The sequence below is a fragment of the Vulpes lagopus genome, chromosome 6, assembly GCF_018345385.1.
Source record: "Vulpes lagopus strain Blue_001 chromosome 6, ASM1834538v1, whole genome shotgun sequence".
Taxonomy (NCBI): domain Eukaryota; kingdom Metazoa; phylum Chordata; class Mammalia; order Carnivora; family Canidae; genus Vulpes; species Vulpes lagopus.
The window spans coordinates 38,410,332-38,423,900 of NC_054829.1; the positions used below are offsets into that span (position 1 = coordinate 38,410,332).

The following is a 13,569-nucleotide window of genomic DNA, read 5'->3' on the forward strand; positions in this document are numbered from 1 at the left end:
GATAAAAAAGCAGGACCCATCTATTTGCTGTCTACAAGAGACTCATTTTAGACAGAAGGACACCTACAGCCTGAAAATAAAAGGTTGGAGAACCATTTACCATTCAAATGGTCCTCAAAAGAAAGCAGGGGTAGCCATCCTTATATCAGATAAACTAAAATTTACCCCAAAGACTATAGTGAGAGATGAAGAGGGACACTATATCATACTTAAAGGATCTATCCAACAAGAGGACTTAACAATCCTCAATATATATGCCCCGAATGTGGGAGCTGCCAAATATATCAATCAATTAATAACCAAAGTGAAGAAATACTTAGATAATAATAATACACTTATACTTGGTGACTTCAATCTAGCTCTTTCTATACTAGATAGGTCTTTTAAGCACAACATATCCAAAGAAACAAGACCTTTAAATTATACACTGGACCAGGTGGATTTCACAGATATCTACAGAACTTTACATCCAAACTCAACTGAATACACATTCTTCTCAAGTGCACATGGAACTTTCTCCAGAATAGACCACATACTGGGTCACAAATCGGGTCTGAACTGATACCAAAAGATTGGGATCATCCCCTGCATATTCTCAGACCATAATGCCTTGAAATTAGAACTTAATCACAACAAGAAGTTTGGAAGGACCACAAACACGTGGAGGTTAAGGACCATCCTGCTAAAAGATGAAAATGTCAACCAGGAAATTAAGGAAGAATTAAAAAGATTCATGGAAACTAATGAGAATGAAGATACAACCATTCAAAATCTTTGGGATGCAGCAAAAGCAGTCCTAAGGGGGAAATACATCGCAATACAAGCATCCATTCAAAAACTGGAAAGAACTCAAATACAAAAGCTAATCTTAGACATAAAGGAGCTAAAGAAAAAACAGCAAATAGATCCTACACCCAGCAGAAGAAGAGAGTTAATAAAGATTCGAGCAGAACTCAACGAAATTGAGACCAGAAGAACTGTGGAACAGATCAACAGAACCAGGAGTTGGTTCTTTGAAAGAATTAATAAGATAGATAAACCATTAGCCAGCCTTATTAAAAAGAAGAGAGAGAAGACTCAAATTAATAAAATCATGAATGAGAAAGGAGAGATCACTACCAACACCAAGGAAATACAAACGATTTTAAAAACATATTATGAACAGCTATACGCCAATAGATTAGGCAATCTAGAAGAAATGGACGCATTCCTGGAAAGCCACAAACTACCAAAACTGGAACAGGAAGAAATAGAAGACCTGAACAGGCCAATAACCAGGGAGGAAATTGAAACAGTCATCAAAAACCTCCCAAGACACAAAAGTCCAGGACCAGATGGCTTCCCAGGGGAATTCTATCAAACGTTTAAAGAAGAAACCATACCTATTCTACTAAAGCTGTTTGGAAAGATAGAAAGAGATGGAGTACTTCCAAACTCATCCTATGAGGCCAGCATCACCTTAATTCCAAAACCAGACAAAGACCCCACCAAAAAGGAGAATTACAGACCAATATCCCTGATGAACATGGATGCAAAAATTCTCAACAAGATACTAGCCAATAGGATCCAACAACACATTAAGAAAATTATTCACCATGACCAAGTAGGATTTATCCCCGGGACACAAGGCTGGTTCAACACCCGTAAAACCATCAATGTGATTCATCATATCAGCAAGAGAAAAACCAAGAACCATATGATACTCTCATTAGATGCAGAGAAAGCATTTGACAAAATACAGCATCCATTCCTGATCAAAACCCTTCAGAGTGTTGGGATAGAGGGAACTTTCCTCGACATCTTAAAAGCCATTTACGAAAAGCCCACAGTAAATATCATTCTCAATGGGGAAGCACTGGGAGCCTTTCCCCTAAGATCAGGAACAAGACAGGGATGTCCACTCTCACCATTGCTGTTCAACATAGTTCTGGAAGTCCTTGCCTCAGCAATCAGACAACAAAAAGACATTAAAGGCATTCAAATTGGCAAAGAAGAAGTCAAACTCTCCCTCTTCGCCGATGACATGATACTCTACATAGAAAACCCAAAAGCCTCCACCCCAAGATTGCTAGAACTCATACAGCAATTTGGTAGCGTGGCAGGATACAAAATCAATGCCCAGAAATCAGTGGCATTTCTATACACTAACAATGAGACTGAAGAAAGAGAAATTAAGGAGTCAATCCCATTTACAATTGCACCCAAAAGCACAAGATCCCTAGGAATAAACCTAACCAAAGAGGTAAAGGATCTATACCCTAAAAACTATAGAACACTTCTGAAAGAAATTGAGGAAGACACAAAGAGATATTCCATGGAAAAATATTCCATGCTCATGGATTGGCAGAATTAATATTGTGAAAATGTCAATGTTACCCAGGGCACGTTTAATGTAATCCCTATCAAAATACCATGGACTTTCTTCAGAGAGTTAGAACAAATTATTTTAAGATTTGTGTGGAATCAGAAAAGACCCCGAATAGCTGGGGGAATTTTAAAAAAGAAAACCATATCTGGGGGTATCACAATGCCAGATTTCAGGTTGTACTACAAAGCTGTGGTCATCAAGACAGTGTGGTACTGGCACAAAAACAGACACATAGATCAATGGAACAGAATAGAGAACCCAGAAGTGGACCCTGAACTTTATGGTCAACTAATATTCGATAAAGGAGGAAAGACTATCCATTGGAAGAAAGACAGTCTCTTCAATAAATGGTGCTGGGAAAATTGGACATCCACATGCAGAAGAATGAAACTAGACTACTCTCTTGCACCATACAAAAACATAAACTCAAAATGGATGAAAGATCTAAATGTGAGACAAGATTCCATCCAAATCCTAGAGGAGAACACAGGCAACACCCTTTTTTAACTCAGTCACAGTAACCTCTTGCAAGATACATCACGAAGGCAAAAGAAACAAAAGCAAAAATGAACTATTGGGACTTCATCAAGATAAGAAGCTTCTGCACAGCAAAGGATACAGTCAACAAAACTAAAAGACAACCTACAGAATGGGAGAAGATATTTGCAAATGACATATCAGATAAAGGGCTAGTTTCCAAGATCTATAAAGAACTTATTAAACTCAACACCAAAGAAACAAACAATCCAATCATGAAATGGGCAAAAGACATGAAGAGAAATCTCACAGAGGAAGACATAGACATGGCCAACGTGCACGTGAGAAAATGCTCTGCATCACTTGCCATCAGGGAAATACAAATCAAAACCACCATGAGATACCACTTCACACCAGTTAGAATGGGGAAAATTAACAAGGCAGGAAACCACAAATGTTGGAGAGGATGTGGAGAAAAGGGAACCCTCCTGCACTGTTGGTGGGAATGTGAACTGGTGGAGCCACTCTGGAAAACTGTGTGGAGGTTCCTCAAAGAGTTAAAAATAGACCTGCCCTACGACCCAGCAATTGCACTTTTGGGGATTTACCCCAAAGATACAGATGCAATGAAACGCTGGGACACCTGCACCCCGATGTTTACAGCAGCAATGTCCACAATAGCCAAACTGTGGAAGGAGCCTCGGTGTCCATTGAAAGATGAATGGATAAAGAAGATATGGTTTATGTATACAATGGAATATTACTCAGCCATTAGAAACGACAAATACCCACCATTTGCTTCAACGTGGATGGAACTGGAGGGTATTATGCTGAGTGAAGTAAGTCAATCGGAGAAGGACAAACATTATATGTTCTCATTCATTTGGGGAATATAAATAATAGTGAAAGGGAATATAAGGGAAGGGAGAAGAAATGTGTTGGATATATCACGAAGGGAGACAGAACATAAAGACCCCTAACTCTGGGAAACGAACTAGGGGTGGTGGAAGAGGAGGAGGGCAGGGGGTGGGGGTGAATGGGTGACGGGCACTGAGGGGGGCACTTGACAGGATGAGCACTGGGTTTTATTCTGTATGTTGGTAAATTGAACACCAATAAAAATAAATTTATTAAAAAAATAAGAAAAAATAAATACAAAAATGTGGCTCCTGTTACTGTAAGTTCCACATCCTAGTAAATACAACCTTCTTAGATTTCCAATAAATACCACTAAATATCCATTAGATACAATGTATGTGGATGGCATTATGCAGCTACATACAGAATATTCTCAGCCCTCATGAATAAGAAGGAAGGACCCTGGAGAGAGTACAGGCAGTAATCTTTCTGATATCAGCTATGGCAACATTTTTCTAGCTATGTCTCCTGAGGCAAGGGAAATAAAAGCAAAAATGAACTGTCAGGACTACACCAAAATAAAGTGTTTCTGTACAGCAAAGGAAACAATCAACAGAATAAAAAAGGCAACCTACTAAATGAGATAAGATATTTGCAAATGATTTATCTGATAAAGTGTTAGTATCCAAAATATAAAAAGAACTTATAAAATTCAACACCTAAAAACCAAAAACTCAATTCAAAAATGGGCAGGCGACAAAACATGAGACTCCTAACTCTGGGAAATGAACAAAGGGTAGTGGAAGGGGAAGCGGGTAAGGGGATGAGGGAAACTGGGTGACAGGCACTGAGAAGGGCACTTGATGGGATGAGCACTGGGTTTTATACTATATGTTGGCAAATCGAACTTCAATAAAAAAAATAATCTCAAAAATGCGGAGAAGATATGAATAGACATTTCTCCAAAGAAGACATACAGATGGCCGCAAGACACATGAAAGGATGCTCAACATCACTTATCATCAGGGAAATGCAAATCAATACTACAATGAGACATCACCAAACACATCAGAATGGCTAAAATTAACAACACAAGAAACAGCAAGTGTTGGTGAGGATGTGGAGAAACAGGAACTTTTTTTTTTTTTTGAGAAACAGGAACTTTTGTGCACTTTGGATGGAATTCAAACTAGGGCGGCCAGTGTGGAAAACAATATGGAAGTTCCTCAAAAAGTTACATATAGAACTGCCCTATGATCCAGTAATTGCACTACTATTTACATACCAAAAACAAAAGCACTAATTCAAAATGAGTCATACACCCCCAAGTTTATTGCAGCATTATTTATGATAGCCAAATTATTAAAACAGCTCAAGTATCCACTGATAGATAAATGGATAAAGAACATGTGGAATATATGTACAATGGAATATTATTCAGCCATGAAAAGGAATGAAATGTCATTTGCAACAACATGGATGGAGCTAGAGAGTATTGTGCTAAGTGAAGTAAGTCAGTCAGAGGAAGACAAATACCATATAATTCACTCATATGTGGAATTTAAGAAAGAAAATAAGCAAGCAAAAGAAAAAAGAGAGAAACCAAGAAACTATAGAGAATAAACTGATAGTTACCACAGGGAAGGTAAGTGGGGGGCTAAGGGAAATAGGGAATGGGTATTAAAGAGTACACTACATTGTTATGATGAAAAAATGATTTAAAAATAAAAAATACAATCAGAAGATGTAAAAAAAAAGAAAGGGGGAGACAGAAACAATACCCACTAATTAAAAATAAAAACCATCAAAAGATATGTCAAATAAGATCTCCCTTTTTTCTTTTTTTTTTTAGGTGGGGGAGGGGCAAAGGGAGAGGGAGAAAGAATCTCAAGCAGGCTCCCTGCCCAGCATGGAGCCTGATGTGGGGCTCAACAGGGCTCATTGTGGCTTGATGCAGCTTGAATAGGGCTCAAGTGAGGCTCAATCTCACAACCCTGAGATCATGACCTGAGCCCAAATCAAGAGTTAGATGCTTAACTGAATGAGCCACGCAGGCACCCCTCCTTTTTGAAATGAAATGATTAAGAACAAGTTTGTAGAGGTAAGGGATCAGTGCCAGGCTTTGAAGATTAGACATAATTCCAATAATCAGAAATTTTAAAGGAAAGTCTTTTTAAGAAGAGGAAAGCATATGAAGGTATAGAAACAGGTATGATTGTTATCCACCCACCTATTCAACTATCCATCATGCATGAATCAGATTTCCACTAAGATCTCTTAAGAAAGTCCCTGTCCTTAAGGACTTGTAGAGAAATGCAGACACAATTGTATTTCAATATTTGAATATTTTTCAATATAACAAATGTGCTACAATTCTCAACTGCCACTGATTACCACTTAACAAGCTTCTACTTAACCAGTACACAGAATTAAGTAGTATTTCTATCCTTTCTAGAACCTATGGTATAGTGATAGTTCAAGGATAAGACAGCACTTTAAAAAATACTGATGTGCTAGCATAGGGTCAATAATACTGTTAATAATGTTGGTGACAGATGGTAATTACACTAGCAGTGGGGGACACTGAGTAATAGACAAAATTGTTAAATCAGTATACTGTTTACCTGAAACTAATATAACATTGTATATCAACTATACTTCAGTAATACAATTTTTTAAAAAAGCATATGTATTTCTATTCCACCCAGGTGTATTGCATGCTTATGAGAAGTCAATTGTGTTCCTAAACTTTTTTATACCAGTTGTATTTGTTACTGAAATTATACAGATTAAATAAAACAATGAAATATGAGAAAAAATGAGAGCTGTTTCTCTGAAAACTAAGTGGAAAGCTTTGATAAGATTGCAGAGTGAGTAATCATTAAAAGCTTCTGGTAAAGCATGTGTAGGTGAGGCAAACACAAAAGTTTGGTGGTGGCAGGGAGGATCATACAAACTAGAACTAAATTGATTTTTGCACTTGAGCTGCTTTGCAAGAATCTTTAGTTCATGCTCAACTTTGAAGAAAATGAAACTAGCATGTAATATGGTTGTGGTTGTGGCCTGATCTAAAAAAGACTATCAGGAGTTCCAATCTCATATCAAAGGCTTTGGCCCCACATAAAAAGATAGACAAATGAAAGGGTGCCTGGGTGGCTCAGTCAGTTAAGCGTTGGCCTTCAGCTCAGGTCTTGATCCCAGGACCCTGGAATCAAGCCCCCAGTTGGGCTCCCTGCTCCATGGAGAGTCTGCTTCTCTTTCCCCTCTGCCCTTCCCTTCCCTCTCTCTATTCCTGCCCCCCCACCCCTGCAACCCTACTAGTGCTCTCTTGCTCTTTCTCTCAAATAAATAAAATGTTTTTTTAAAAGACAAATAAGACAAATGTAATCTAAGTTTATATGTTTTTTTATTATTTTTTTAAAAATTTAAGTAAACTCTACTCTATACATGAGGCTCAAACTCATGACCCTAAGATCAAGAACACATGTTCTCTCAACTGAACCAGCCAGGTACTCCTATAAGTTTATATGTTGTAAGTCTTTTTTTTTTTTTAAGTATTTTTTTTAATTTTTATTTATTTATTTAGGATAGTCACAGAGAGAGAGAGAGAGAGGCAGAGACAAAGGCAGAGGGAGAAGCAGGCTCCATGCACCGGTGCCCGATGTGGGATTCGATCCCGGGTCTCCAGGATCGCACCCTGGGCCAAAGGCAGGCGCCAAACCGCTGCGCCACCCAGGGATCCCTATATGTTGTAAGTCTGCTAAAGGGGTGCTCATGTTGGCAGCATGTATATTAAGTTTGCTAAAGAGTTCTTTAAGTAATCATTTGTTTATAGTTCCCCATATTAATTGACTTTTTGTTAAACCTGTAAACTAGGTAGGAGGGCTCCTACTGTTTGAGAACTCAGGGAAGGCTGCATAAAGGTGGAAGTCCTTGAGCTGAGACTTGAAGGATAAGTTTGCCATAAGAGCATTTCATCAAAGGAAGCATGGCATTGAGGTGTGTTTAGGAGAATCACAAGGAAAGTACATATTTCATTTGAGATATTTGGTACTAGGGAGTTAGGTTGAAGCTAGATTTTGAGGGGCCTTAAATGCCAGACAGAGGGATTTGGATTTCATTCTCATGAGTAATGGAAAGCTACTGAGGTTTTTTTTTTTTTTTTTTTTTAATCTTGAAACAGTGCGGTGTGAGCTATGAAAATAATATTTTAGGAAAGATTACTTTGTACTATTAAAGGAGATGGACTAGAGAGTAGCCCAAGGGCAAGGTTGCCTACTAGAAAACTACAAGCAAAGATTAGAGGGAAATTATTATTATTTTTTTTAAAGTAGGCTCCACACCCAGCATGGAGCCCAAGGCAGGGCTTGAATTTATGACCCTGAGATCAAGACTCGAGCTGAGATTAAGAACTGGACACTTAACCGACTGAGCCACCCAGGTACTCCTAGATGGAATGTTCTAAGTGGTGGCGGGCAATGGGAACAGGGAGGAAAAGGAAGAATGCAAGTGATACAGTAAAAGGAAAAATCACTACAAACTATAAATGATTAGATACAGGGGATGATCGAAGAGGGAGTGTTCATATGTGATTTTAAGGCTTTGAATCCGGTGGGTGGAGAGAATGACAACATTAAGAGTAGAAATAAGACAAGAAGACAAGGAGAGAGTTGCTTATGGGCAAAAGATGAAAGGCTGGTTTTAGATATACTGTATAAGGAGATAGGGCAGATTAACCAGGTAGGAATGGCAGCTGTGGGAGTCGGAGCAGAGATCAGGAGGCAGGCTGGCTGAGGATGTACATTTTGGAGAAAGCCAAAATGGAATAAATGATACTTTCTATGCTATTGACCAAGTCCTTGGATATCAAGGAGAGTATCTTATCTTCCCCTCTGCCCTCCAGCCCTCTGCCTTACAAAGTCACTGCCAATCTAAGCCAGATTAGTCTTCTAAACTGCTTATGCAGCTCATGTTTTTAGTCTTATTCCATCTCTTAAATGATGCAGTACATAAATATTTATTTTTGCTCCTTGCATGCATACCATAGCATAAAAATCTAGTTTATCAGATCTATGTGCTACACAGTGATTTTTCTAGCCAATTATGTTCCCTTGTTTCTAAGATTTTAACAACGAGAGTAATTGGTAGTGTGTGGAGGAAAAAGGGCAGATTAGTGAACCTTAATTTTGTGGTATTTTCAGGTTTAGAGAGAAGGGGAGGAATAAAAAGAAAACAAAGGCAGGACAATCAGAAAAATAGGAGGGTAACAATAGTGTAATATCATGGATGCCAAAGGAGAGTTTCAAAACAGAAAGAGCAGTCAATATTATCAGATATCTTAGATAATAATGGTAAGTTTTACATAAAAACTTTCCATGTGCCAGGAACTGGTCCAAGAACCTTTGGGTAAATTTTAAGAATACATTTTATTTAATCTAATATATCTGAAATATTATCATTTCAACATGTAATCAGTATAAGTAATTATAGTCTTTTCTCTATACTAAGTCTTTCAAAACTGGTATTTGTTTTAAACTTTTAGCACATCTCAATTCTGATGAGTCACATTTCAAATGCTCAACAGTCACCTGTGGGTAGTGGCTACCATACTGGACAGAGGGCCGGCAGAAGGTTTATAGATACTGTATCTCTTAAGGGAGGTGCAGGAGATAAAGCAGTAGCAGTGTCAGGCAAGCAGAAAACACCAGGAAATGTTAGCCCCAGTCTTTCTGCCAACCTTTGTGCCCATGGTAGCCCACATACAGTTCTCTGGAAACACCCTAAGCACTCCAGTCGGCCTTCAAATCCTCTATTCCTCACCTCCTTCGCACCTCTCTTCCAGAAAGTACTGTGAGGGTACTCTCACCATACCACCTGCTAAAGCCACCACCACCTCTAGCATGAGCTGCTGCAGTACCTCCCCCAGAAACTGCCTCTGTCATCTTCTCCTATGGCCTCTAGTCCCTATTCCACTGAGTGGCTGGAATGCTCTGTTGGTGATTTTTCTTTATTGTGGTAAAAAATACATCAAGTAAAACTACCACGCTAATCATTTTTAAGTGTACTATTCATTGGCATTAAGTACCTTCACGGTGTTGTGCAACCATCACCATTACTGATTTCCAGGACTTTTCATCATCCCAAATAGAAGCTCTGCACTCATTAAACAATTAACTCCCTATCCTTCCATCCTGCTCATCCCTGGTACCTCTATTCTGCTTTGTCTCTACCAATTTGCCTATTCTAAGTATCTCATACAAGTGGAATTATACAATATTTGTCCTTTTGTGTTTGGCTTATTTCATTAGCATAATGCTTTCAAGGTTTAACCATGTGTCATAATTTAATTCCTTATTATGGCTAATACTCCATTGTATGGATATACCACATTTTGTTTATCCATTCATCTGCTGAAGGGCATTTGGGTTGTTTTTAGTATTTGGTTATTGTGAATAACGGTGTTATGAACATGGACGTACAAGTATCCAAGATCTCTTTAATGCTTATCTCACTAAATCCTAACAACAACTCTGTGGAATACATACTATTATTACTTTCATTTAGATAGGAAGAGACACAGAGAGGTGAAGTCACATAGCTGGTGAGCAGGAAAGCCAGGATTTACATGCAGCAACATTATCATTTCACATGTGCCATGCTGTCAAAAAGATTAGGAAGCACTGCTTTATACCTGTGTGTTCCAGCTGCCTCATCAAGAGGGTGGAAGACTAAGAAAGGATGAATGGATACTTTAGAGCTTAGAGGACCAGGCGGCAACAGGGGACAATGAAGTAGAGAATAAAGAAGTGGTGGCAGTAAAAAAGAAAAAGAAAAACAGAATGATAGCTAGACAGCACAGCAATGTTGAGTGAATGATTTCTTTTTCAAAATGGGGAGTGTTTTTAAGATGGACATTAGAGAGTTTAAAACAGAGAAGTAGATTTCAGAATCAACAATAACAGGATCACAACAGAAAAATAGGATTCCTAGAAATATTGTATATGTACATGAAATATATGTACAAAAACGTGAGAGAATTAATTCATAGCAAGAGTTAAACCTATATGGGAATACAGAATATATATATATATATATATATATATATATATATATATATATATACAGAAATATTAGATAGACAGATAAAGTAATTGAGGGACTTACTCTGGTATAATACATAGAAGGAAGATGCTATACTTTCCAGCACCAAGCTCTCTGTGAAACAGCAGTTTGCTATAAATATGGATAAAAGGATTGAGAATTGAATCCTGTCTAACCAGCGGCAAAGCTTTATTCATTAGGAAGAAAACATTATTCTGAAGGACATTTTATGCTACCTTGCTTGTTTCACTGTCTTTGAATCCCTTTTCAAGTATTTGTAGCAGATGCTTTTTCTTCACTGTAACTTCAGGATCAAAAACATAGAAAAGACATTCCAGCATCTTTCGATAGCTCCTTAAAGATAATTGAGAAAAAAAAGAAGTTTGAGAATTGATTTCAAAGTTTAGCTATAGACAAGGCAACCGTATATCCTGCCCAGGATATTTCGCATTTACAATGAATGTTCCAGATTCATTATTAAGCCTCCAATCCCCCTCAGTCTCACAAAGAGCCTCAGTGTGGTTATCCCACTAGTCATCCTAGTCAAGGGAGACACATGAAAAGGAAATATTTACCAACACGGTATATTATCAACATTGTAAACTTTTAAAAGACTCTTTTACACCATAAAATCAGACTTCTATTAAAATGTTCCTTATGGAATTTAACTTCTTACTCTGAATCATGCATTTCTTCATTGTCAAAAAACTTTTGGAATTTCTCTTCAAATTTTAGTCTCAGAATCCGGTTGTTAACTTTGATGACACGTTTTACTTTCACTCCTGTAATACCATATGTTCTGAAGTCCCATGTACAAAAACGTGAGAGAATTAATTCATAGCAAGAGTTAAACCTATATGGGAATACAGAATATATATAAAGAAGACAACAGATTGTCCTTAAAATGTTGAAGAACACTAAGTTACACATGATAAAAGTTACAGCCCATATTTTATGTTTTTTGCTAAAGATACATTGTCCTATGTAGCTCTGTTTTCAAACTAGGTACACTTATTCAATCAATAAAAGAGATGCTAAACTTTGAAACATAAAAGTAAAAGTTGTTTTACTAATTATTATATATGTGCTTTGAGTAAAAGATATATTGGTTGAGTAATCCTCTATTTTTTTTTAAAGTATATCTTTTTTTTTTAATTTTTATTTATTTATGATAGTCACAGAGAGAGAGAGAGAGAGAGAGGCAGAGACACAGGCAGAGAGAGAAGCAGGCTCCGTGCACCGGGAGCCCTATGTGGGATTCGATCCCGGGTCTCCGGGATCGCGCCCTGGGCCAAAGGCAGGCGCCAAACCGTTGCGCCACCCAGGGATCCCGAGTAATCCTCTATTATTGAAACACTTTTTTTTGGCTTCCGTGAAACTATACGTTTTTGGCTTTCTTCTTATTTGCTGCTCCTTCATGGTTTTCTTTGCTGATTATTTTTTCCCTGACAGATTTCTAAATGTTGGATTGTACCAGGAATCCATCTTTGGCTCTCCTCTTGCTTCCATGAACACTATCCCTAGGTGATTTCATCTGGTTCCTTGGCAATATATAGAAAAATACTTTTTATATATACCAATCCAACATTTTATTTCCAGACTTTATCTCTACCCAACTTAGGTGGATACCCTGACTTGAACATCCAACCGCCTACTTGGTATGTTCACTTGCATATGGAACAGGCCTTCCAAACTTATTCATCACCTACCTGCCTCTGAGCCTGCTCCTCCTGAGTGTTTTCCATCTCAGTCTATGGTACCAGCATCTAACTGGCAGCTTAAGTTAAAATCCCAGGAATAAACCTTGCTTCCTCTCTGCCCCACCACTAACCAATTCTTCAGCAAGTCTGTTTGGGCCCTATGTCTAAAATACATCCTGAATATAACCTTATGTCATTAGCATCACATCTCTCATTTGGACTACTGCAAATAACTTCATAATTAGGGATATAGATGTGAAAGGGGCAGGGTCCCTGCTCTCAGGGAACGTCTAATGCAAGAAGTTGGCCAATAAATAAACAAGACATAAATAAAATCATTTCTAAACTGATAAGGACTTTGAAGAGAGAGAATTTTAGGGTAAGGGTTCGAATGAGGGCTACTTAAGACTGGTCTTGGATAAGATCTTTCAGAGAAGATATTTGAACTAAGAAAAGAAGGAGGGGCCAACTATGTGAAGATCTCAAGAAAATGTATTGGAAGTGCTCATCTGCTCTCTACTGCCCTTACTGGGCCATGTCCTGTCTTAAAGTAGCACAGAATTTGGATTAAGATGAGATTTTAAAGTGGATCAATTTGAAAATGTGAGTGATCTTATACAGGATACACTCACTTGTAATGAGATGTCTGGTTCTTACTGGCTTATCAACCAAGGCCTGAGTAGGGTGTGGGCTAAGATCACAAAGGTGAGCTTCTGGGTGGGTGGTCTGTCCCTGAGACAAACCTCTTTAAGAGTGTTTGCCTTTCTTACTAGCAAAGACTAAATCAGTACAGCTAGGAGTTGCCCAGTTACTCTTCCTTTGGAATTGAAAAGTGAGCTGCCCAAATCAAACCATTCCCACAGGAGCACACAGTCCATTAGGAGACAGAGATAAGTAGTATTGCAACCAGCATCATGCACTGATAATTAGTTCAGAGGTCTGGCTAAATAGCATCATCATCATGAAGAGTGGGAAACCTACAGTCTCATGTACAGAGGGATCGTTCCAAGTCACCAGTTATCTTTACTGATTGATTAGCAAATACCAAGTGCCTATTACATTCAG

General features: G+C 38.2%; 1 protein-coding gene across 13 annotated transcripts in view; it reads right to left on the reverse strand.

Annotated features, from left to right (window-relative positions):
* Window positions 1–13,569, reverse strand: part of LRRC9 (leucine rich repeat containing 9) — a 125,749-nt gene that overhangs the window by 80,266 nt on the left and 31,914 nt on the right. For 12 of the 13 annotated variants that reach the window (XM_041760099.1, XM_041760109.1, XM_041760102.1 and 9 more), the window contains 2 exons: window positions 11,481–11,657; window positions 11,041–11,158 (listed from right to left, as the gene is read on the reverse strand). In XM_041760099.1, the coding sequence (XP_041616033.1) occupies window positions 11,041–11,158; window positions 11,481–11,657 (295 nt within the window). The remainder of the gene's footprint in view (window positions 1–11,040; window positions 11,159–11,480; window positions 11,658–13,569) is intronic. The other variant, XM_041760103.1, reaches the window with a different exon arrangement.